The following is a 25,561-nucleotide window of genomic DNA, read 5'->3' on the forward strand; positions in this document are numbered from 1 at the left end:
GAGTGAGACTTGGGTTGAGGTTTATCGATGTGGTTCATTTCTGCCTGTGCGTGTCCTCTTCCTTTAATACTGTTTGCCATCTGTCCTCATGGGATTGCCTTTGCCCCTCTCTCTGGAAGAAGTCGGGTAAGGGACTTCTGGTCCGTTTTCCTGGAAGAGAAAGTTCCACTCTGTTGTGGAAGTGTCAGAAAGTAGCTGTTTTCAAGGAGAGACTCTGACACAGTCGGGCTCTTCCTGAGGCCTCTGCATGCGATGCCCAGTAGTTGCTGGACCTCGGGGTCCTGGGAGGGCGGCATTCCATTGAGCCCCTTGGACGGGCGGGCGGGTGGGTGGCTGGCTCTCTTCCCTGAGTCGCTGACGCTCTGCAGGTCCCCTTTTTCTCAGCCCCGCCTGGGAAAAGGACGAAGCCAGCTCTTCTCCCCCCTTTCACATTGGTGGGGTCCAGCCCCTGGAGGCCTTGGCTTTTCTCTTGGGAACCACCTTTTCTCGGTTCAATGCAGCCACTGTCTTCCTTCGTTTCCCACTTGTTCCCATTCCGACTCCCGTTCATGGCGGGTGGGGTTTTTCAGAGTGTTGTCGGAGGGAGTGTGTCTGAACCCAGCAGGGGGTCTCTCCTGGTGACACCGCCTGTGGCTGGGACTGTCCGTGCCAGGGCCCCTCCGCCTGCGTGGCCAGCCTCCCGAGACGTGGCCGGTGTGGAATGGGACAAAGGAAGGCTTCGGTGGCATTTGCTGAGCTCTGCCTTGCCAGCCGCTCCTCCGCCCCCCTACAGGAGTTCTGTGGACAGTCTCTGTGAAAGTCGTGTTTGCATTAGAGAGACCTGGCCTTGGCAGCAGGACCTCCGGGGCAGGTCTCCGCTAAGAGCTGGGCTGGAATATATGGTTTAGCCTGAATCATGGAATTGTGCCACACTCCGGTACACGACAGGGGACTGTGCCCCGTGCGTACTTAGGTCCGGGTTAGACGGCCCTGCCTGCATCCACTTACCCTGCAGCGGAGCAGACAGCGGAGGGAGAGGGCGGGATGGTGACACCGTGGGGTGGACAGGGGCCACTTCCCTTCCCAGCTGCACGGGACCAAGCGGTCCAATACAAATGGAGCCCCCGGGCACTGGACTTCTAGCACGACCAGTAGACCTGCCCTGGCTGGGGGGTTTGGATTCTGACCTCTGATGAATAATCTTTGGGGCACATTGAGGGAAAAGAGTGGGTGGAGGGTCAAGAGAAGCTTTCCTCTTCTCCACAGTGTATTTAAGAGCTCACAACTTTAGTTTCAATAATTGATACTTCAGCGTATTGCAGTGTCATCGCTTCACCTCTCTGTAAAAGCGTGACCAAATCTAGCCGAGCGCGCACTGGAAGGGCACACTGGGGCCCTTTAAACGGCAAAGTCCCTCTCCCTCGTGTGCAGGCTCCATCAGCCGTAGGGTCGGGGGGTGGGGTGGGCGGTGTCGGTCCTGTGGTCAGCCCTTTGGTTTTACACCTGAAGCCACAGGTGCCCAGTGAGTGGCTCAGTCGGGGCTGAGGGCAAGATTGTCTTATCGCTGGTTCATTATTCCTTCCCCTGGGTGATGCCGATGGCCTGCGGTACAGACACACAGCATTCTGCGGTTGGGGGATCAGAGGAGTTGTACGAGGACTGACTCCAGACCAGCTGCAGGAGCGCAGGTGAAGGTGACTCACCAGAACGGGTCCTCGTCTTCAGCTTGGTTTCAGGAACTTTCTGGATGTGCCCTGCGCAGGCAGCTTCTGGGAGCCATGGAGCTACCGCAAGTCCCTCGCCCGCCTGAAATACCACTACGAGCTGAAGACTCATGACTTGTGTTGTCGGTCCTGTTCTCTGAAAGGCTTGATTTTCATTTCAGTCAGACGAGGCCTGTCCCAGTTTTTTATTTTCTTAAGGACTTTGCTTATTTTTGAAGGGACGGGAAGGAGAAAGAGAGGGAGAGAGCATTGACGTGAGAGCGAAACATCAGTCTGTTGCTGCCTCTCGCACCTGCACCCCAGGCTTGCGCCCAGACTGGGGGTTGAACCAACCCAGCTGAGCCACACCGGTCCAGGCTGCCCCACCCCAGCTGATGTCCCAGTGTCATCAACCTTTGATTTAACTCTGTTCTCTGCTGATGATCATCTGAATAGACCATATTGTTTTCTGAAAATTGGCTCACTTAATTGTCAGCTCTTATCAGGGATTTTCGCTGTTGCAGAATGACTGAAGGAAAAATCCACCACAAGCAGTGGGCCTTGGGGGCAGAGGTGCAGAGAGTGATTTCTGCTGCAGTTTTTGCTTTGGCTCATTCCCGCTCAACTGAGTTCTGAAACGCAGTGCTCTCTCCGCGCTTACTGTGGGCCGCATGAAAGTGTACGCCAGAAAGCAGACCAGTGTACTTGATTAATTGTTAGTTTTGGTAATTATACTGGAGACAGAAGATTGGGAAGCTGCTGTTCGTGAGGCGGAAACAGTTTTCTATGCCCCGGGGCTGACTGTGGAGCCGGCGGTGCTCTGACCTCACGATCCGGCGTTTCAGGCTGTTGCAGGCAGTTGGTCTCTGAAATTTAAGCATAAATATATGCTCTCTTGACTCACATGTTGTTACCCTTTGTCGCCTTTCCCCTTGTACCTTTCCACGGTGAGTTGAAGCACACAGGATTGATTCCCTTGTTACTCAGCCATCTCTGAGGCCTTCACGGGGCCGGAAGGTGCCCCTGTCCCTCTGTCCCCCTTCCCCACAGCCCAAGTGGCAGTGGCAGCGCTGTTTTGGGTGCCAGGGTGGGGCAGAGAAGGCGCAATACAAAGAAATAGTCAGGTGCGGATCGTGATAACAATTCAGCTCTCTTTTCCTATAGCTTTCTCCTGTTTCCTGACTTTTGAAAAGTACTATTTTTTTTTTTTGGAAAAGTAACAGTTCTCTGAGCATATGAGTCTGCCCCAGACTCATGTTCCTTACTTCAGTACTGAAAACGTGTGTCCATTTTTTAGATGATGCAAATAAAATGTCAGGAGACGCTTGAAACCAGTGAAGTACTTTCGCTTGTTTCTATTCAAAAGGCAGGCACCGTCCTGTTGAATTGTTTTCTCCTTTTGTAAATAGCCTCAACTTGTAGAGAGTTCGAGTTTGAAGATATGTTGTAGTTTCTCTGACTTTAAAAAAAAAAAGGAAGGAAAGGCAGGTTCCTTTAGACCGCAGAAACCCTGGCCGGCACCTCTACTCAAATATGTCCCCCAAATCCAGAGACAGTGTGTTCTGGCCACAAATGCCAGGGACCCCAGAGGAGCTAAGGGGTGCCTTTGCGTCCCCACCCTCTCAGGGGTGGGGAGGGCAGCGTTATCTAAAACAGGTGCAGTGACGAAGATTCAAGAACAGACAGCTAGGTAAGCTGTGCTCACGTGAGTTTCAAACTATGGCTGTCCCGCCGGGGATGAAGGAGGAATGGATGCCCGCCACCCCCATGGCATGCGGTCCCTCGGAGTGGGGTGGACGCGAGGGGCGGAAGCAGGTGGATACAGAGGGACGTGGAGGAGCCGATGCGGTGGTCCACAGATCTCTGCGTCTGCAGGTGTATACATTGAGCCTCAGGTGTGCAGGCGGCGCGATTCCCCAGTGACCGAGTCCCCTCATTTCCGTCGTGGGTGCCGTCGTCTGCGCCCACTTTCTCCTGGAACTTTTGCCTGGAAGGTGGATGGGAGCCTCAGCTGGTGGATGTGGAGTGAGTGCATTCCTGTAGCCAGGCAGTGGCTGGGGCCGGGGCCGGGGCCGGGGTCCTGGCGGCCACCAGCTGTCACAGAGCCCGATAGGGGCTGGGGGACCCCCGCCCCCACAGCCCACCTTGAAGGGAACACTTCCCTTTCCAAGAAATGGTAGGAGAGAGGTTGGCATTGGAATGTGAGTGTTTAGGCCACCCTGTTCCTCTCAAAATAAATGGTTCAGTCTTTGCAGTCAGAGATTTCTGCCCTAAAGAACACTGAATAGTTTATAAAACCGATTTTGAATTGAATCATGTTGATCCTTTGTTGTTAACCTGCTAGAAACAAAGCCTTTTCAAACCCATCAACACCTTCACAGCTATTTATATAGTTACATGTGTATGATAAACATAAACATGTCTACTAGGGAAGAACATTTAAGCAATTCATTGTGAATTGTATTTGTATTGTGAAGTATCTATATCTTGGTGAGAGATCATGTAAAAAGGTTTTTCGTGTGGAACACATACACTTTGTCTCCTTTGCAGATACCCTCCTTTTTGTCATTGTTTCTCCCTGTTAAACACGGTATAACCACCTCGCTTCAGAGAGAAGCAGCCGTGGAGAGGGCGGGTCACCTGTGACCCTAACGCATTGGTCACCGCGGGCCCTCAGGTGTATTTGCGAATCGTCTCTCTCCTGTGTATTGTGGTCTGTGCAATCCGTGTGACCCCCCCCGCCCCCGCCATGCCCCTCTGACACGCCCTCCGTCACAGGCCTCGGACGCAGTCACAGTCCCATTCAAATCCTGGTTTCTTAACGCCACCACCTGTGGGGTGGGGGGGCGTGTCCTCACGTCTCCACACCTGATTTCCTCATCTGTAAAATGCACATAATATTCTCTGCTTCAGAGATATGATGAGAATGAAATGAGATGTTGTATTTAAATGTATTTATTTGGAGTGCTTAGTTCATCACTTGGCTTATGGTGGAATGGGGTCACTATCTATATAAATAAAATTTGTCTTCACTTTAGTATAGAATATATTGATTTTACTCCTAAGTGAGTGCAAGACATTCTATGGTGCTTGTGGAAATTCAGTTATTATAATTCACTGCCTGGGATTAATAACTGTGTAAGTAGAAGACTTTAGTTCAGAGAAACAAATGATTACCTGTGATAAGGTAGATGCCAGCAAGGTCTTACGATTAATTAACGAATCTGTTGATTGGTTTTCTTTGTTGTGGCTTGTTTTAACCTTTGGAATATTGTTACTAGAAAAGGAATGCTATTTTTTTAATGATGCTAACCTCATCAAAGCTGCCTGTACTGTTCTTATTCTGTGATTATAATAAACATTTTGTGGGATAAAATTTGTATTTTAGTTCTTTCAGGAGAAAACCAAAAGAATTTCCAAGTGAGTTTCTGATTTTTCTTAGTCTGAGTCGCTCAGAAGTTTAAACCTTAGTTTTTGGGTTTAATTCAAAAGCTAAAAGAAAAAATCTTTTTAAAATGTCATAATTCTGTCATCAACATAAAAGATCATTTTAAATCTTAGAGTCTATATTTTGAGGCTTTTGAAAAAACAGACTTTAATGCAAATTGTACATTTTAGAAGATAGTAGACACTTATTGCATGAATATCCAAGTAGTATTCAAACACATTTTACTTGTGCTATGTTAGATTTATTTTTGGAATGGAAGCGGTAAGTCCTCCATTTATATTTACTTTAAGTTTTAAAAATATGCCACATTCAGTGCTTTCATCTAAGGGATGAAAACAGTGTGCTTCAGTTTTTCCTGGTTGGTTGATAATGTAGGGCCTTTTCCAAAGAGGAGTCCGTCCTAATTTTATTTTTATATATGACTAGATTTTAAGCTTTATATAAGGTTTCAATTTACTATTTAAATTTATGTACCTGAACTTGACTTCCTTGGCTTTAATTACGCATCAGGTAAGGTCCAGTTCATCCATTTAAAGGTCAGTGAATGTGCAAAACAGAACAACTGGTGCTGTGGTCATTCTTTTGCTTTGCTTTCTCTCCGATTTCGAACAACTGAAGGGACTTAAAAAAACGTAGAAATTGGATTAGACTCCAATGCATTTTTTATTATTTCGAAGAAATTTTTTTGAGTTGTGGGAATGTGACTACCATCAGCATAGACCCCCATAAACTTGTACTTGAACGTGGATGTCGATTTGCTTGCATAATTTGCAAGGATACCTGTCTGATTCCGCTTCCTTACATTTAACAAAGGTAACAAAATTGGAACTCTACCTAAAGCCAGCGTTCTCTTCATACCTTGGGATGAGCCCGTACTACTTAGTATGCATTATTTTTATTTTACAGGGGAAGGGATTTTCCGCTGAACATGTAACTTTCAATTTTGCTTTTTCCTTGGGCTTACAATCAATTATCGCCATATTTGAAATGACGGCTGTGTAATAAATAATTTTGAGGTTTAACCAAGCTTCTTTGCGTGTTAGAAAGTACTTCGTAGGACCAACCCTGTCTCCCCCTTTGGTTTGTCTAGAAGACTTGCACTATCTGCCAGATGCTGCTTCCCAACCAGTGCAGCTATGCATCCCACCAGAGAATCCATCAGCACAAATCTCCCTACACCTGCCCCGAGTGCGGGGCCATCTGCAGGTCGGTGCACTTCCAGACCCACGTCACCAAGAACTGTCTGCACTACACGCGGAGAGTTGGTTTTCGGTCAGTATATCGTTCGCTTAACGTGCCAATAAAGCTCGTTCGCTTAATAACCGCCCAGCATCTGGAGGGGTCTGTGCATCTGGTGGTCCGGGTCGCACAGTGATACCTCGATTAACATCCTCTGGGAACTGAGCTCGTTTGTGGTGGAGGTGATCTGTTTGAATCCTTTCACGGGGTCTTGGCCCTCTGATCCACACGAACCTGAGGGTAAATGGAGCCCCTCCTTCCAGGCAAAAGTGTGCATGTGGCGAGGTTTGGCTCAGATCGACTGTTCAGGCCTCTTCTTTCTGCACCCCTTCTTGCATACTTTTATTGTCTTCCTCTGCATTTTAATCCCTGCAAGAACACCACGCATGTCTGGGCCTCTGGATCCTTCTCACCTAAACCAGAAAGGGTGCAGCGGTTCCTAACTTTTATTTTGGAGCGATAAGGGATTGAGTGAATGTTCTTTCCTAACACTGCTCCTTGTGGAAGAGCCTTCCACCCCAAGTATCCTTCCTCTATTCCTTCTTCTTCATTGCCTCTGCCCAGGCTCCTCCCTCTCCTCACGCACCTTGACTGTGACCCCTTTTCCCGTCCCCAAAGATGCTCAGATGCGTCTTTTACAACATCTGACAAGTCTAATGTTAGTTTAGCTAATAGCGGTTGATGATGTGCTTGAACTTGACTCTCCACTCTGTGACCTTCTGAAATGCATTCCTGTGCCTTTTCTATTTTGACCCAGTGAAGGGCCCACCAAGAAAACCTGTCATCGGTACACTGTGTCTTTGTTAATAGAGGTATTACTGTATTGTCTTTATCTTTTTTTTTTAAAGATTTTATTCATTCACTTCTAGAGAGGGAAGGGAGGGAGAAAAAGAGAGAGAGAGAGAGAGAAACATCAATGTGCGGTTGCTGGGGGTCATGGCTGTAACCCAGGCATGTACCCTGACTGGGAATCGAACCTGTGACACTTTGGTTCGAAGCCTGCGCTCAATCCACTGAGCTACGCCAGCCAGGGCTGTATTGTGTTTATCTTAAACTTAAGTGTTTCGTTGCCTAGCATCTTTCATGGTAGACTTTATACACAGTGATTTTTTTTAAGCTGTAATATACAGTTACGATGTTTTATTAAAGGAAAGTCTAGTGGGTATGATTCGACAGTTGTATTTCGGTTACATTGAGGGGAATGCATCACCAGATCCTAGGTGGCTCTGCCCGTTTTCTAACACTGAAACTTTTTTCATATTCTCATCTCATGTCTCCAGGCCTGTGATGCTCTGATGTTTAATGGATTGGGATCTATCCTAGTAGACCTTGGGTTTGGAAGTTAAGAAACCAGAGTTCTGGGTACCAGTCCCGCTACCAGTGTTGTGGCACTTCACGTGTTCCCCCTAGCGCCATGGTGCCCTGTCTGTGCATCGGGGGGGTGCTTGCCTCCGTCTCTGCTGGGATGTCGGGGAGTAGAACAGGATAGTCACACCGCATGCCTGCTGGGAGCTTGGAGGGGCAGGTGCACACCAGAGGTGCCCTCGCCTCCCCGGAAGCTGTACGCAGTGTCGCTGTGGTTCTTATCCCACGATTAGAAGCTCTCATTACTGGAATCTTAGTTTAATACTGACGGAAAGCCGTCCTACGGCATTTTCTGGGCGCTCTTCTGGTAACAGATGCCAAACGTTCTTCAGGTGCTAAGTTTATTTTCCTAATACATTGAAAGTAAACTTAGTTTGGAACGACTACAGGAATTAAGAGTCTATAATTTGAGCCAGTCCTGGTATCTTTCCCAAATTGAAACAAAAGCTCTGGGGACCCTTGCTGCTATTTCTTCTTTTTTCCTTTTTTTGCCAGTTCACAGAGTTGCTTAAATTTGGGGCCTTGAATTTTACCTAAACTTTTTGTGTTTAGTATAGATTTTTTTTTCCTAGATGTAAAAATATTACGTGTCTGTATATTCTGAAGTTAAGTTCATGTTTACCTTTTTTAGATGATAGAAAATAATTTGACCGTAGTTTTTTTCCTGCTGTCTTAAATAACTATCCAGTCTAATGTTTGGCTGGGGCTTAGCAGCCCCTTTATGTTGTATATTTCCCCCTTTTTTTGCTAATTTTTTTTTTAGGCAGAAGAGTCTAACGGCTTGCATATTTTACTTTTGCTCTTTTTGATTCAGTGTGCCTCAGTTTCTCTCTCCTTGATCTAATTGCATCTCCCACATATTGAGGAGGGGGTCACTTCTAGCTTCTGGTTGATTTGGTAAAAGTCAAATATTTCTCTGAATTTTCCTGGTTCTTGAGCTATTGGCTCTGAATCTAGAAAGGGGAATTCCAGGATTCTGTACTGTAAACATTTTTTACGTTACAGAGAAACACGATTGATACCCAGAACATAAAGGGTCTCGGGTGTATTAAATAGGAATAGACTGATTTTTAGTAGCATTAGGATACTGTGTGACCCCTTCAAACTCCGACTTCTTTCTGTCTTATGTACATGCACCATCAGTCTCTTGTTGCCCTTGAAAGTTCTTTCTACTTTAAGCAGGTATTTTACAACTTTCTCTTTCCTTAGTTCTTTCTAAATTCCCTTCTTTCTTTCCTTACATTAAAGAGGGTTTTCTTTTGGCCTCCATGATGCTTATTGGACCAAACCTTCAGCTGCCTCCTTCATTAGCTGTAGATTCTTTAATGTCCAGTTTATTTCCTTTAGGATTAACTCCTTCCCTCCCTCCAGGCGACTTCAGAGAATGAGTGCTTTGTTCCTTTCGGCCCTTCCTTGGTCTTGTGCCCTCTGAGTGCTCCCCTTCTAGCCTTGATGGGGAAAATCTTTTGTTGATGACTCATGAGGATCCTTCTGTTTCATTAGTAACCCATCTATTTTTGTTTTATGTAATCTTTTTCTTTCATAGGAATCGCAGGCTTCCAGGGTTGGGAAGAACTAAAAAAAAAAAATCTCATTTTACACATGAGCAACCAGCCCAGAGAAGGTCAATAATAACCCGTTCGAGAGAGTACAGACTCAGGTTAACCCAAGATAACTCCCGTGTGCTTGGGTGTCTTCCTTGCCTAAAACAGAAGGAGATAGGATGGGGCGGGGGGAGCTTTTCTTAATTCTTGTCCTGTTTTTAGTGAGTGATCTTAGTGTGTACTCTGCTGACCCTTGTGCTTTCAGTCATTTAAAATGCTAATGCACTAGTAACGATTTTTATAAAATGCTTGCGAAGCCTCACGTGGCATGCTTTGTAGAACACGTGTCATTCTGAGCCTGCCAGTCCCCTGAGACTCTGGGCGCGTCTCCATGAATTCAGAAGGGGGATCTAAGAATAGAAGGACCTTAGATTAATCCAGAGGTCGCTGAGCACTGCCTCCTACAAGGCGGCCCGGTCCGCAGTCCTCTCCTCAATCACTGTTCCTGTTCACAAGGCCAGGCGTAAGCCGAGAAGGTCAGCTGGGTCCTCCGAGGGTCACACACACGCTTAAGCGTTGCTGACAGCCCTTGAGTGTTAACGACGAGGTTGGGGGGAAATGGATCTCCGAATTTTGGAGTTTGTTTCTGTAAGGCTGGATTTGAACGAGGAATGAAGGAGCTTAGCGGGACCGGTGATTTATTTAGAGATGTTGATTTGTCAGAAGTTTATTCTTCATGCCATTTCTCCAACAAATTGGAGTGGACTTCAGTTCATACTTCAGGGGACAGACAGTCTAGGTGGTTGACCTTGCCTACCTGATGGGCCCCCAGAGCCGACAGGTGCATCAGCCACACCAGTGGCCACACCAGTGTGTGCCAGGAAGCAGGACCTTGGCTTGAGAACCGATGTCCACTTGTTCCTCTGTGCCCCTCTGTTGGTGGCGTGCAGGATTCGGTAGCGAAGCTCTCTTCTCTTGGAAATGCTATTTGGGTAGGGGGGTGGGGAGGGAACACAGGGTCCTAGTGTCCGAATTTGGCACATGGGAGAGTCTTCTCCAAAGCCAGGAGTCATCCAGTCTTGCTGTGTTCGTGGCCTTGACAATGGCCCCCATGATGCATTGGTCTCGCCACCGTCTGGAGTCTGGACATCCAATCCTAGACACTTTAAAGATGCCCAAAAGGCAGGCCATTTGAGGTTTATGTTTCTTCTTCATGATCTTCCTTCTTACCTACGTAAAAAATATTTTGGTCTGTTCTCCTTAGGGAAAAAAATGAAACCTGCCTCCAGGAAGCTATTAGCAACCCCGAGGGGCTATTACAATGTGTTCGTTTTACCCAGTTTTTACGCAGTTAAGTTACCCATGTTGAATGGTCTCGTGCTAACGACTCTGTGTTTATCTCCCTAACAGATGTGTACATTGCAATGTTGTGTACTCTGATGTGGCCGCCCTGAAGTCTCACATTCAAGGTTCTCACTGTGAAGTCTTCTACAAGTGTCCTATTTGTCCAATGGCGTTTAAGTCTGCCCCCAGCACACACTCCCATGCCTACACACAACATCCGGGCATCAAGATAGGAGAGCCAAAGTAAGTCGTGCGCCTCTGACCGCCGCCCCGCTGCCGTGTGCGTGCCTCCGGGGAGGTCGGCGTTCTGTGGGGTCCCGTGTAAGGCAGGAGCGAGGACGCCACCGGGCAGACCCTGCCGCTCGATGAGGCTCCACCGCTCACAGCCCCCGGAACCTTTCGTCCTCCCCAGGTGGTACCTTTGTCCAAAAGCGTCCCTTACTGTGTTTATGCTCCTGTCAGCCAGTTTTTAGGAAGCAGGTGAATATTTATTTGTTTTGTTTTTTTGTTTTTTTAAGATGATTTTCACAAGTTCTAGGAAAACGATAAAAACCTGTCATCCTTCCATTTTCCCGTGGGTTCTTACAGTGTGCACGTTTCGTAGTGACATTTGTAAGATGAAGTCAACTTACGGCGCTGGCTACTGAATTTAATTTCATCGCCAGTGTAGGTCCTTGATTAGTAAGCGGATTTTATTTTTGCCTTACCCTCGCTCTTCATCTTGTCGTCAACTTTTGCTTTTTTGTGTCTTCCCTAATGAAGCGGGCTCCCGCCGGCGATGACGGGCTGCCTGCCCGCAGCAGAGGCGGCTCAGCCCAGAGAAGGGCGCGTGGGCGCCCGAGGCACGGTCCCACCGCCCACCCACCCACCCCCCGGCTGTGGGCGTGGGCTGCCACTCACCCTGTCTCCGTCTCTTATCCACGGCCCCCCCCCCCCCCGTCCCAGGGTTTGCGTGAGGATCAAACCAGGTGACGTGTTTGAAAGGCCCCTCCCGCCCGTAGTCCTGCGTGCAGAGCGTGAGGGGCCCCGTGACAGCAGCTCCTTCCCACAGCTCCCTGTGTCTCCCCCGCGAGGGGATGCAGGCAGGACGCGGGTGAGATGCCCCAGGTCGGGTGAGATGCCCCAGGTCGTCTGCCTTTTTTCTGTATCTACCGCAATGTGGAATTTGATGATTCTGGGAGGCTAGTTTGGCCGCCTCGTATCTGTGGTGCTTTTGCCCATAACTGCCCATTTTTGGGAGAAGATGTTCTGTTTACTAAATACTATGATAGTGGGGTTTTATTCGAATAGGATCTTCACTCTGATTTCTGTAGATGCTCAAATGAGACAAATGACAATGTAGGGGACCCGTATACAATTTGACGTGTGGGTTCTGAAGACAGACACTAGTGAATTTTAGTTAATTTTCAGTGTTCACGGTAGTAAGACCTCTGGACACTAATGTAGTCATTTCCCTCCAGTGAGTAAACACTTTTGATTTGGTTCTTTATTCAGATTTTAAAAGTGGATTCTCCGGAGTGTCGACAAAGTCTGGAACAGTAGTTAGTTGGAAACACAGGGCAGCAATGATTTTAGTACTTCGAGAAATGTATAGGAAAACCTGATTCCAGTACTTTTTTTATACCATGTTTTTTTCTGCATGGTTCTTTAATACGTGCCAAGCTTAAAGATGGGCATCGATGACTATGTTTCAACTCTAAAACTGAAACGGCTTTGCAAATGCAACAAAACTCCCAAACCAGTGAACACTGAGTTTTACCGGGTTGACTCGGGCCGATGCCCAGCACCTGGCGGGATGGAGGCCCCGCCCGCAGCCCGGCTGTTGCTCCCGGGGCTCTGTCATTGTCACGCCTGTCCTGCAGTGTGCTTTCAGGACACGCTTCCCTGACACCCTCCCCTGTTCAGGCTCCTGTACCCGCTCCTTCCCGTGCCATGCTGGAGGGCCAGCGGGCCTGCACGTGACCCCAAAGCCTCCTTTCGACGTTAAATCCATCTCTGTCCTGTTTATGTTAGCCCAAAACAAGTCAGTTAGCCCCACAGCAGTGGAACTCCGGGCATCGAAATCTCCTGGCGGTATTCGGGTAACAGGTGGTTTTATGCAAATGAGCCAAAACTGTGCAAATGATCTCCATTAATTTTTAAAGATAACTACGGAACCCCCATCCCTATTTTCTTTAGAGAACACAGGGCAGCCTGAAAATCTTCCCATAAAGCCCTGCAGCACCCCCCCCCCCCCCACACCCCTCCAGTTTGAAAAGCATGACAGCAGAATTTTAGCAAACGTTGATACACTGTCACCAGGTGCCAGGTGTCGTTCCAGTGCTTCAGTGCGTGTTGTCCAGGGTAAGGCCAGGCCCGCTCCCCTGCTGGGGAAGAGGACACTTCAAACAGCTGTAGTCTTTTCTGGGTGATCGGAGGTCATTTTCAATGACCACTATAGGCTTCCACGGCGATCCAGTTTTGTGTCTGTTCAGCTTTGTATTTTCCTTGATGTCGGACGAACAGCAGTTTCTTTCGCTGCTTTGGGCCTTTCACTTGCCAGCGCTAAATGTATCTGAGTGGCTAAATGAAAACTCTGGAGTTTAGAATTGTATGAGAGAGAGAGAGTTTTTAACCAAGTTCCTAAGGAGTGAAATGTGTGAAATTACAGTAGCGGCACGGTCGAGGTCTTGGGAGCTGGCTGAAGCGGAGTTTGAACCACGACTGCGGGGTTACCATGGTTTCCACCCCCCCAAGCCTGTTCTCCAGTCCCTCTGCAAAGTGGCGGCTGAGGCGTGGGGACTGCAGGGTGCTCAGGACAGTGCTCTGCACCTGGCTGGGTTCAGTTTGTGATGCAGGAGTTCCGTGGCCGTGATGGCAGAGCCAGGGACCCTCTATCCGCTTGTTTTCACATCCGTTTCAGGGGTAGCGCTCTCTTCTGCAGAGTTTTGGTTGCTGCAAGTTGGAGCCGAGTGTGGGTGTTGGGTTCTAGCGTTCTCTTTCTTTTTTTCCCCTTCCTGCCTACTCTGCTTCCTTCCCCCCTTGGCTGTGGTCTAGTTGCTCTTGCATTCATCAAATGCTGTCACGTCTAGGACCGAGTCACAGTTTTAGGTTTGCCGTCCCCACACCCCCAGGAACCCAGCACACCGAGTGTCTCACCGCCTCCCCACCACGCTGCGCCCGGTGAGACTCTGCACCTGGGTCTCAGTGTCACCCTGCCGGGCGTGCTGCTGCGGTTTCTCCGTCGTGTTGGTTCCCTCTTCATGTTCTTCTGTCCCTGTGTCTGTGAGGGTCCCGGGACCTTCGTCTGGGCCTTGCCTTAACTTCAGCACCAGCTTTTATGGTTTGATCGTTTCCGTTCCATGGAAGCGTGGGAAGAGCCCTCTGGAGCACCCGTGCCTCCCCTCGCCCAGACCCCCCGGTTGTCAGCAGCTGTCTTGCCCCCAGTGGGGCGCCCTGGGGCACCGGGGCTTTCTGCCGCGCCCCCGTGAGGACGCTCGCCGTCCTGGGCACGAGCCGGGATCGGTCATGTTCCGGTCCAGTTAGTTCATAGAGCCCTCGGACATTTCTCCGTTGGTGGTCCGTTTGGAAAGTTCTGGTCCAAAATCCTACCCAGGAGCCCGTTTTACGTTGAAGTGTCCTGTCTGGTCGGTGCTCTTCCACCTGGAGCACCTGCTCGGTCTCTCCCCTTCCGGTCTCTGGCCGTCCTGCCGGGGACACCAGCCTGCCATTGGGAGGGTGGCCCTCGAATCTTCCCATCGCTTCCCACTGGGGACACGCTGTGCCTGCCTGTCCTTGTCATGCTGCCGTCACTAACCTTCGACCTCTAGTGCACTCAGCACCCCCATTTCCCCTTTATAGTCTGAGCCGTTTGTGGGGCAGAACTCGGATACTGCAGCAGCACCCTGTTCCTCCGAAGGATGCCCGAGTACATGCATGCTCTGCTGTTCTACACTTTTCTTTGCTGTTACGTTCTAGAAGGCGACAAATCGGACCAAACAAAACCCCACTCCAAAGGAATGTAGCAGGAATAAAGGGAACCGTGCTGTGTCTTTTCATGAAATAAATAGTTATTTCTGAAAAAGTAAGAATAGAATCCTGAGAAAGTTCTTAGCCTACCTAGTAAATCTTACTTCTTTTCTTCAGGCTGTTTTTTTCCCCCTTATTGCTCTATGCTAATTATAGAAAAAAAACAGGAAACCTAGACAAGCAAAGCCATAAAGCGGATCCGTAGATTATCACCCTGCAGTGATGACAGGTACCTGCGCTCCTTTAAAAAATGTGGCCATGTCCTACATACTGTCTGGTGTCCTGTCATTTTAATTTTCATTAAAGTCTTTCCACGTCTGTGGGATATACCTGCAACGTAATTAAATTTTTCACACGGTTGCTGCTGTTTAACTACTTATGTCGCTGGGCTGTTTAAAAAGCGAAGCTGTGTCCCACGGCGAGGGAACGAACGTCTTTGTTGCACCTCGTGAGGCTCGTGAGGACACGGGAGTGTGCCAGCCTGTCTAACCAGACGGCGGTGTGACCTAAACACTGGTCCCCGCCCCTGCCAAGGGTGCTTGTGCTCTGTGCTGAAATAACACATCGGGACCTTGTAAAAACATGTGTCACTCGGTCCGATTAAATTGATAAATCTTCTGGGGGAGAAAAGAAAATAGTTACATTAGTCATTGCTGGACAGAAAAAGACAAAATGAGGTTCGAAGGAACCCGAGAACTGCTCTCTTGAAAAGACCCCAAGGGGTAAGAAAGTGGCTGCGAGAGGCAGTCCTTTCCTGAGCTTCGCAGCTGAAGTACCAGGTGGGACCTCAGTGTGTGTCGCCTTTTGCGTCCCTGACTTTCATCTTCTGTCACTGCTTCTCTGACATTTTCCCGAGCTGCTCCCTAGGATGCTTTGTGCCGATTCTCATCACTCTTCAAAGGAGACACAGGTCTTCTAGGGCCTCCCCTAAGGACCAGGTCGACCTGGGACGGTTGAAGAAGGGGTGACCTGCTGTGTGGGCAGATGTGTTCACAAGGGGCCTGTGATTCTCGGGGGGCGAAGGTTGCCACCAGGAGTCTAGGGACATTCACTGCTCCAAACGACCCTGGCCTGAGCGTCTGTGGGAGGTTGTGGATGGACGGAACGGATGGTGTTCTGCAGGTTGAATCTGCAGAAGTAGCTTAGGGCTGCTTGGCGCAGGTAGTGCATTAGGGACGGAAATGGTTTGTTGTGCACGGTGAGCGTTTTAAGCCAGTGTAAGTGCAGCGGGCATTCAGGTGTTGAAGTGTGGATTTCTCTTGTCCGTGGGGCTTTCTGTGTTAAGAACCGCATGTTGACTTTCAAGTGTGAAATTGCTACCAAGCCTAAAAGAAAATTTGCAACAAGTGAGAGCTTGTGCAGTTCCGGGGGTGGAGCAGGCCTGCTTACGAGTTCATTCATCAAAGCGTTTCTCAGGTTAGGGTACCACTGTGGAGCCATGTTCCCCGTCTGATCTTAAAAAACAGGAGCAACAGCAACAACAACAAAAAAAACTAAAAAAGAAAGCGTCCAGGGCGCTTTGCTGAGTGTTAAAGTAACAAGTAAAGCCTTTATAAAAACGTGTCACTTGTTTATCTCTAAGTCATAAAATGGTCCTCAGTATAGACATCCAAGCAGATATGCCTGAATCTTTACCCGAAATGTTAAGAAGCATCTGCCCTTGAGTGATGCCTTCAGAAGTTTGTTTCAAAGCAAAACCATTTTGTTCTCCTTACCGTGTGTGTGCGTGCCTGCATGCCTGCGTGTGTGCGTGTGTGTGCGCGCTCACTGCTGCTGCGTCCTGAATTCCTGAGATGCGAGTGCCTTTCGTGGGAGCCTCGGGGTCTGACTGACGTGTCCATGCACTTCTCTGTTTTAGAATAATCTATAAGTGTTCCATGTGCGACACCGTATTTACCCTGCAAACCCTGTTGTATCGCCACTTTGACCAACACATCGAAAACCAGAAGGTGTCTGTTTTCAAGTGCCCAGACTGTTCTCTTTTGTATGCACAGAAGCAACTCATGATGGACCACATCAAGGTGTGTGCGCCTCTCTCTGTCTTTTCCGTGAATCCTAGCCCCCCCTTCATCGGTCGCGAGTCACGGCCGAGCAGCAGGTCCGATGGAGCATGGGGGGCTGTGGAGGGAGGGGAAGGATGCTGGTCGTGGGTAGGGAGCAGGGTACACAGCTGGGTGCTGTCATCTGGGTACCTGACTGAGGGATGCCTTTTATTCCCGAGTCCTGATGTGGATACTAGGCACAGCCAACACGCAGCGACACACCCATGTGCTGATTTTAAAAGCGGAATGAAGGTATTAGGGTTCTTTTCTTCTGCAGGTGAAAATGGTGACCGTGACATCTACTACTTTTAAAAAAAACCATTTTATTTATTTATTTTTAGAGAGAGGGAAGGGAGGGAGAAAGGGAGAGAAACATGGATGTGTGAGAGAAAGATCGATCAATTGCCTCTCACACGCCCCCCGACTAGGGACCTGGCCCGCAGCCCAGGCATGTGCCCTGACCGGCATGGAACCAGCGACCTGTCATTTTTTGGGATGACCCTCAATCCACTGAGCCACACCGGTCTGGGCTGAAGTTGACTTTTTTTGAAACTTGGGGTTGTGTAGGGTTTAGAAATAGAGACTCTGACAAATTGTCTAATTTGTATACATATCGGAGTACTTAGAAAAATGAAGGTGTTTCCCTTGAGATGGAGCAGTTCCGTTTGCACTGGAATAGATGTCCTGGACCTTTCTGTGTTTTTTTTTTTTTCTCTTTAATCAGCGTGCACACTGACTAGGACAGGTCCAGCATACGGCACAGTGCCTGGCCCCTGGGGGGTGTTCAGTTAATGAAAGGAGTAAATGTCCAGTTTGGATGACCCGACTCTCCAGCCCCCAAAGGGGACACTGAAATCTCTTTCCAGCCCTTTACGCTCCCTGAGGGCTGAGCTTAGTCCTAGCCTCTTAGCTGTCCCCTGTGCTAGGCTAAGCAGTTTTATTCCCCCGTGATTAGGAGAGAAGATCCATTAGCTTGCAAGGGGTGAAAGTGACTTGACTTTTTAAAAAGAGAAACGGCAGACCCACTATTGTTGCGATGTCAATCTCTTTCTCTGAGTTTTCCCTCTGTTTTAATGCATTACACTGAGAGGTCGGTTGAAAGAGCAAAGCAAGTCCGAAGCAGCCTGTTCTCATCTTAGTGAAGTGAATGGACTGCTAATCCTTGGGATTTCCTGCGTTGGGTGGATGCGAGCTCCCATGGCGTAATCGCCTGTTGCAAGGGCCGTGTCTGGTGCCTCGGGGTCTGCACAGTAGAGGCCAGACAAAGGTGGTGGCGCTGTGACGCTCCTAGTGCCACACCGGTGCCACTTTAAGTCAGATGCAGTCCTCTTAAGATCGTCTAAAGGTTTCTGCCAAAATTATAAAACTATCTTGACAGTAAATATTCAGTTAATGAATGATCAGGAAAAATTAAAAACCGCTAATAAAAATGTAGGGACATTGGAATTAGACCCAAATATTTTAATGTATTTATATGGGGCGGGGGAATCAAGAAGAAAAGTCACTCCTCGAGAGGGGTTTTTTTTTTTTAAGATTTTATTTTTATTTATTTTTAGAGAGGGAGGGGAGAGAGACAGAGAGAGAGAAACATCAATGTGCAGTTGCTGGGGGTCATGGCCTGCAACCCAGGCATGTGCCCTGACTGGGAATCAAACCTGTGACACCTTGGTTCTCAGCCCGCGCTCAATCCACTGAGCTACGCCAGCCATGGCTCGAGAGGGTTTTAAGTAAGGCAATTAATTGCATTCTGGAACTCCTCTTTCTATCTGGAAGTGGGTCCTCCACCTTCCAGCGGTTAGGGTCTTCCTTGTGTTAATTGTGAACTTGGAGGAATACAAGGTCCCGAGAAATAAGAGACCAAAGAGGCGTGGTAAAATCTTGTGGCCGCAAGGAGGAAAGAGTTGTTTTTCTCATCCGAATTTCTGTGGGTCCTGATATGAAACCAGTGGCAGTGCAGACTCACGGTCTCATTTTAGGTATGTTCTGTGCGTTTCAAACACGATCCTGCCTGTCACTGAGATGGGTCAGAATGAAGGTCAAGTGTCAGGGGCACCCTGCTGTCATGTCTAAGATACGTACTTACCTCTTGTGAGTGTATTTACGTTTGCCCAGTACCTGTGCTGTTCGGTTTGTCAGAGGAAGGGAGGAAGGAAGGAAGAAGAAGGAAGGAGGATGAAGCAGCACAGGAACGGCGTTTCTCCACAGACACGTTTCTTTTAAGGCAGGTCTCTGTCGGTCACTCTGGCCCTGCCCGTGTCATCGCTTAGCTCCCGCAAAGACAGGTGTTCTCACTGTGGGCCCCGCCCTCCATGCAGGCTTTTACACGCAAAGCAAACTTCCACGTGGTGGTCACTCAAGTTCCTGTTACCGAGGGGAAGGAACATCCACTCTGAGAGCATTAAATCGTGTTTCTGTTATTCAGAAGATTTGTTTTGAAGTGAACAATCTTATTTTTATGTATAATGTGAACATAAAAAGCGTAAGTTAGAAACTCTCTCTCTGGCACACATTCTGTTGCTCTCTCGTTACTGCAGAATTTTTTTTTTTTTGCTGCTTTTCTGTAATTTCTGTGGCACGATAAGCTATTTATAAAGGATTACTTTTTCTCTCTTCACCTTTTTAGTTAGTAAAAACGTATTTGCCCAGAAACTTATCGAAAGCTTAACTAGAAGATTTGGGGTTTAGGTTTATTTGAGGGGGGATTTAAATAGTTAACAATGTAAAAATGTGGCTTGTGTTTTGAAAAAAGCCAGAGGCCCCTGCCCTGCGTGGCAGAAAGGAGGCCAGAGCCCAGAGTTTCGCTGTCAGAAATCTCACCCGATTTCTCTTTGCAAAGGAGCATGGGACGTGCAGCTCGGGCCCTGTTTACCGGGTGGAGCTGTAACCTGTGCTCCTGAGATGATGCGAGAAGCCCCATTTCCCTTCCTGGGTGAGACAGTATTGGAGAAGCTTGGCTCCTTCTCGGTACTGTTGAGAGAAGGCTTTGCCCTGAGAATGTGAGAACGTAGGCTGGAGAGTACGCGGAAGGGGCAGCCTCTCACTCTGACGGTCAGGGAGGCAGGTGGAGCCGGGTCTTGACCCAGCGCTCCGGGGGCCCCGGAGACCTGCAGGTGCTAACTCAGGAAACGAGCAAGGTGTCCTCCTGCCTTTCTGCCGGCTCAGGAACCCGGGCTAGCGACAGCCTAGCGCTAATAAAAGGAGGCCCTATCCAAAGATAAATTGTATCCAGAGACACAGAGCGATGTGCTTCCTTGGTTTTTTGTTTATTTTTACTCCGTGCTTCTAGAACACAAACAAAACAAAAACCAGAGTGAGCCGGTCTTTAGAATCACATGCACTCACTTTACCCCTGTGGAATTTGAAATCCTGAGATTTTTAACTTGAAGGTCACCACTGAGGTTAATGAGAATAAACAGCTAAGCAGTTTGAAAAGGCTTTTTGAGTCTCTTCTTACGTGTAGAGTTCACCAGTCTGCCCGAAGGAATGCATTCAGATAGGGTGCAGGAACATGACACTTACAGCCCCTTCAAACCTCAGACTGTTACAAGTCTCCCAGGAGTGGGACAATGGGGAGAAAGGTTTGCTGTTAGCATATTGGTACCAGGTATTTGTGAAGTAGCTAAGGGTCTTTACTTTGGCCAATACGTGAAGAAAGTGAGGTGCTTTCCCCAGAGACGGCCTGTTACAGAGAAGACGCACTGTGTCGCACTGGAGTGTCAGGAATAACCTGGATTCAGCACAGAAGTCTTTAAACAGTTTTAACACGCCACAAACAAGTTTTCAAAAATAATTTGGACCTAGAATTGAATATTTTAGTTGACCTACAAACCATATACTTCTTTATCTCTTTTTTAAGCATATGTTTTGCTTAGGTTTTCTTCTTCATCGATTAAATGCTTCTGACTGAATACAAAATCACGTTTGCCCAGTGCATTGAGAGAGTCCCCAAGTGCTCCCTTTTAGCTGTGCGATTTGTGATGGGTATTTCTTTTGTTTTTGTGACGCAGTCCATGCACGGGACGCTGAAGAGCATTGAAGGGCCCCCAAACCTGGGAATAAACTTGCCTTTGAGCATTAAACCTACGACTCAGAACTCAGCAAATCAAAACAAAGATGACACCAGGTCCATGAACGGGAAGGACAAATTGGAAAAGAAGTCTCCATCCCCCGTGAAGAAATCGATGGAGCCCAAGAAGGTGGCCAGTCCCGGGTGGACGTGTTGGGAGTGTGACCGCCTGTTCACGCAGAGAGACGTTTACATTTCCCACGTGAGGAAGGAGCACGGGAAGGTAAGAGGGAGAGCCGGGCCCCCAACGCCCTGCTCCCTCTTGGTGTAAGGAAGCTCATGGGACAGGCCGACCTTGGGCCGACCTCCTGGGTGGACAGACTTCCAGGATTTGGGTTCCTGGCTTGGCTCTGTCCGTGATTAGTAACCTCAAACACCCCTCAGTGTCTCTGAGCCTCAGTTTCTTTAGCTGTAAAATGGAATGTCCAAGTCCTCCCCGTCTTCCTGTGTGATTTGGCGAATCGTTGCCTTCAGTTTCACAGCCGGGGCTGGCAGCGAGTGATTACCACACTCGTGCGGAAACTGAGAGCAGAGGTGACCCACAGTTAAAAAACGCTGGAGCTTGCCGCTCAGCCCCGTGACAAATGTGGGGGAAAGCAGGAGGGAAGGAAAGTGGTTGTTTTGAAAACTGCTAGTAGCATTTTATGACTTCCGTGATTATTTCCTGAGTTTGGTAGTGGGGAGAGGAGGCCTCCTCCTTACAAGTGTCTAGGAGAAATTCTAGAACGCAAAACCACTGAAAAACCTGAGTTGCAATATGTATATTGTTAAAGATTTTTTTATCCTCACCTGAGGGCATTTTCTCACTGCTTTTAGGGGGAGAGGAAGAGAGAGAGGGTGTAGAGAGAGGAGAGGGGCGGGAGAAAGAGAGAGAAACATTGATGTGAGAGAGAAACATTGATCAGTTGCCCCTTGTATGTGCCACTGACTGGGACCAAACCCTCAACCTTTTGGTTTGCCAGACGATGCCGAACCAACTGAGCCATACCAGCCAGGGCTGGTCTTTCTCTTTTCAAAATAAGCACACATCTCCAACTAATAAGGAAAAATTTTAAATGCTCCTTATTAGACTTAATGAATGAGCAAGATAATTTTTTAATATTATTATGATTATCTCAAAGTTGGTTTGTTCTGGTCAGGATCCAGAGAAGAGTCTGCATTACATTTGGGCATACAACTTAAGAATTCTATAGTAATTTTATTTTTTAAGGTGCTATTAAGTGATTAGAAAAACTGTGTATATATGTTCCCCGAGTTTCTGGGTTTGGGTCATGGCTTCCTTTTGGCATCATTTAACTTGGTTTTCTGTATCCCGTAGTTCTTAGAGATTTGGTTACATTCAGGTTGAATATTTTTAGAGGGGAATATGACGTAGGTGTGGTCTTCTTTCTGCCCTGCATCCCGAGACACAACATACCAACTTGTCCCACTTGTAGTGACTCCGGGATTGATTCGGGGTTTCAGAGACATGACACGTTCAAGAACCCATTTTACTGCTTTGACTTAAGCCAAAGAAACCAAATAGTTGACTTTGGAAACCTGTGTAGAGAGTGCACAGGAACTGGTTTGTAATTATTGATAGTATGCACTGGAGTCTTGTTACATGAAGTGCTTAAGCATTGCTTTGTAATCTGATTTGTTGAAATCATGTATTTGAACTAGTCATGAAGTTAGAGTTTTAACTGGCTACCATCCAGATCTTATAAACTTGCTTTAAGAACATCAGTCACAGTGATCACAAATTGCAAAAATATTTTTATTGGATTAGGTCTAATTGTACTTTTTTTTAAAGATTTTATTTATTTATTTTTAGAGAGGGAAGGGAGGCAGAGAGAGAGAGAAAGAGAGAAACATCAATGTGCGGTTGCTGGGGGTCATGGCCCGCAACCCAGGCATATGCCCTGACTGCGAATCGAACCTGCGACACTTTGGTTCGCAGCCCGAGCTCAATCCACTGAGCTACGCCAGCCAGGGCAGGTCTAACTGTACTTAATTCAGCATCTCTTCATGTAAAAGTTAGTGACTTATGGAACAGACACGGCTTCAGGAGCCCGTTGTTGATTTCATCATCTCCACTCCAGGCTCCCTGAATAGGCCACCGTGCGCCTCTCACAATGTGCATTGTTAAGGATCGGGTAGAGCTTGAGGGTCAATGCTCGACAAGCCTCCTGTGTAAATACCAGCAGTTCTTTCAGAGCCTGATGTGTTAATGATTCCAGAAGTCTGTTCGCGGCACCCAAACCGGATTTCACAAATACTTAAATACCAGCAGACCTCAGTTACCTAGCAGTTCAGTCCTTGTGTCTCTTGTACATTTGAGACTTCTGTAACTGTCTTAGAACATCTCAGAACTCCTTCTGTTTATTTTCCCCGCTGAACTGTCCTTATCGCGCACATCTGACAATGACGGGATCTAGACACCGAGATGAAATTTAACACTGATTTCAACTACTTGCTTTGGGCTGGCGGCGGGGAGCCCGCCCGGAACTGGCGTGTGCGCGAGCGTGCTGTGCTGTGCAAGGCGTGTATACACTCACAGGGGATGCAGCCATTCATCACGGAGGAAATGTTAGGCTTAGTAGGATTTTGGGATTAGCTTTGAAGAGGTTGAGACCCTGCCTTCTGGAATGAGCCACATCAGATTCGATTACAGTTTCAGTTCAGTTCAGGCAGCCTCCTGAAGGAACTCAGGGGAGGTGGGGGAGGGGAGGAAATGTCTTTATAAACTGGTGAGCTGAGACCGAGGTTGGCTGAACTCAGTCGGAAGCCAGCGGGTGAGTTCCGCCCACTGGAGCCCTCCGCTTCCAAACCTGCCTGCAGACACATGTGTGTCTCCTCCCATTCTCTTTTTCCCTCCTGTCAGAATTCTTGCGTGACCTCGGCTGCATTTAACCCCCAAACTTCAAATCTTCTCCACTCTGTCCTTTCTCTTCCCTTCGCACAGCCAGGCAACATTTTCCCACGCCCAGTCACCCCTCCACTGACCACCTTGGGCTTTCAGCTTCACCTTTGTCAACAGACTGTCTTCACCTGTGACCTCATTGTTGAGTCCAGTGGACGTTTTTTTGGGCTTGACCTCTATCAGTTCCACTGCAGCGTTTCAGCCAATTGGCAACTCTTCCTCAACACCTTTAGTGTTGAGCACTATACCCGCCCCTGGGTTTTCTCATGGTGTCTGTCCTGGACACATTTCACGGACTCTCCCTGGGGAATTTCAGTTGCTCTTACAACGTCACTTCTCACAGAAACGTGCAGACCACTTCCCAGCCTCTGTCTCCACTCACTGTGGTTTCTCACCTGCATTCCAGGCTCCGGAATCCAAGTGCTTACCAAGTGTCTCAGCTTGTCGGGTAACTCACAGAAGCTTCAAACCCACGGAACAAAGAGCCCACTCCACCCCCCACCCTCAGCTCCTGCAGCCACAGCTTGGTGGCCAGCGTGACTTGGTGTTTTCTTCCTTCTGTCCAGTTCTCTCCCCATCTCTTCACTCAATACCCTTTGGTTCCCCCATTCATCTTTGTTCTCGCCCAGATGGTTGTCCTCGCTGTGCAGTTCTGATTGTGCAGAGTGTTATGTCCCTATTGCCCGCAGTCCAGTGGCTTCCTGGGAGTCCCCTGGTCTACCCTTTTTCTCTCTGGTCACGTGTCCTGTCTCCTGGTGAGGCTGGCCGGCAGTGCTCTTGACCATTGCTCATCTGCCTCTGCGGCATTTCAGGCGACAGTCACTCATTTGAAGGACCGCACCTTTCAGGTGGCCGACGTCTCCTACCCCTTCAGGCCTCGGCTTAGACATCAGCTCATCTGGAAAGCCGTCCCTGGTCCCGTCAGACTGAAGGAGGCCCCCTTCCTGCATCTTCCAGGTCGGCGTGTGCTCCCTGCTGTGTCCTTGAACCACCCTCTGGGGGGCGCCTCTCCCGTCAGGCCTTCCTCCTCCCCCAGCTCCCCTGCACGCAGCCCCTGGGAGCCTCTCTCCCGAGCTCATAGTAAGCCCGTAAATATTTCTTCAGTGGCTGGATCAGGAACGGGTGCTGATTTGGGAGACCTCAAACCACCTTGGACGGAACTTCCTCTTTGGAGCCGGTGTCGGGCATGCTTCGGTGGCCACGGTGTTCCGTGTTGCAGGCACCTCGGTCCAGGGGACCCATTTGCGAGGTGAGGGGCCGCCTCAGCTCTCTCAGGGTCTCAGATGCTACACCCGTGCAAGGGGTTTGGAAAGCGTACGCGGCTGAACGCCTCGGGAGAGCGTAGTTGCGCCACCAGGCGGGACGTCCCTGGAAAGACCTGGTTTCGCGGTGCGCTGTGGCAGTACGTGAGTGTTCTGAACCAGTGGATGGCAGAGGTCGCCTCGTGGCTGGCTGATTGTGGCAACGTGTGCTAAACTGGGCGGTAGAGTGTGGTGATGACGGCAGGGTGGCTAACGCTGATTGGGGGCTCGCCACGCGCTATTTGGTGTCTCGCTTGTCCCTGAAATGGGCTCATGAGGTGGATGCTGTTGCCGCTCCCATTTCACAGATGAGGAAAGGAAGGCAGCCCGGGAGAGGTTCAGTGGTTCATCGCCCCCAGTTCCACACCCCGTGAGCAGCAGACGTGGGATTCTGTCCAGGCTCCTCAGACACTCTGCCGAACAGTCTCCTCTTGCAGAGCCGAAAAGCTTAGGATTTGAAAAATTGCTTGATTCGAGCCTCATTGAATCTTTCAACGTGGATTAGGAACAGCTAGCAAATATGTGACTTTCCATCCATTGCTGCTGTAATTGGTTCGGGTTGTTTATGGTCGGTGTCGGTTAGAGTTGTTTATGCCATTGTGGAATGAATGAGTGTGTGT

The 25,561-nt window shown here is 48.6% G+C and overlaps 1 protein-coding gene across 13 annotated transcripts in view; it reads left to right on the plus strand.

Annotated features, from left to right (window-relative positions):
• Positions 1 to 25,561, plus strand: part of ZNF532 (zinc finger protein 532) — a 97,343-nt gene that overhangs the window by 53,605 nt on the left and 18,177 nt on the right. For 12 of the 13 annotated variants that reach the window (XM_045850397.1, XM_045850398.1, XM_045850402.1 and 9 more), the window contains 4 exons: positions 6,221 to 6,402; positions 10,689 to 10,865; positions 16,489 to 16,651; positions 20,680 to 20,961. In XM_045850397.1, coding sequence (XP_045706353.1) covers positions 6,221 to 6,402; positions 10,689 to 10,865; positions 16,489 to 16,651; positions 20,680 to 20,961 — 804 coding nt within the window. The remainder of the gene's footprint in view (positions 1 to 6,220; positions 6,403 to 10,688; positions 10,866 to 16,488; positions 16,652 to 20,679; positions 20,962 to 25,561) is intronic. The other variant, XM_045850407.1, reaches the window with a different exon arrangement.

The sequence above is a fragment of the Phyllostomus hastatus genome, unplaced genomic scaffold (genome assembly GCF_019186645.2).
Source record: "Phyllostomus hastatus isolate PE091 unplaced genomic scaffold, TTU_PhHast_1.1 phas_contig_80, whole genome shotgun sequence".
Taxonomy (NCBI): Eukaryota; Metazoa; Chordata; class Mammalia; order Chiroptera; family Phyllostomidae; genus Phyllostomus; species Phyllostomus hastatus.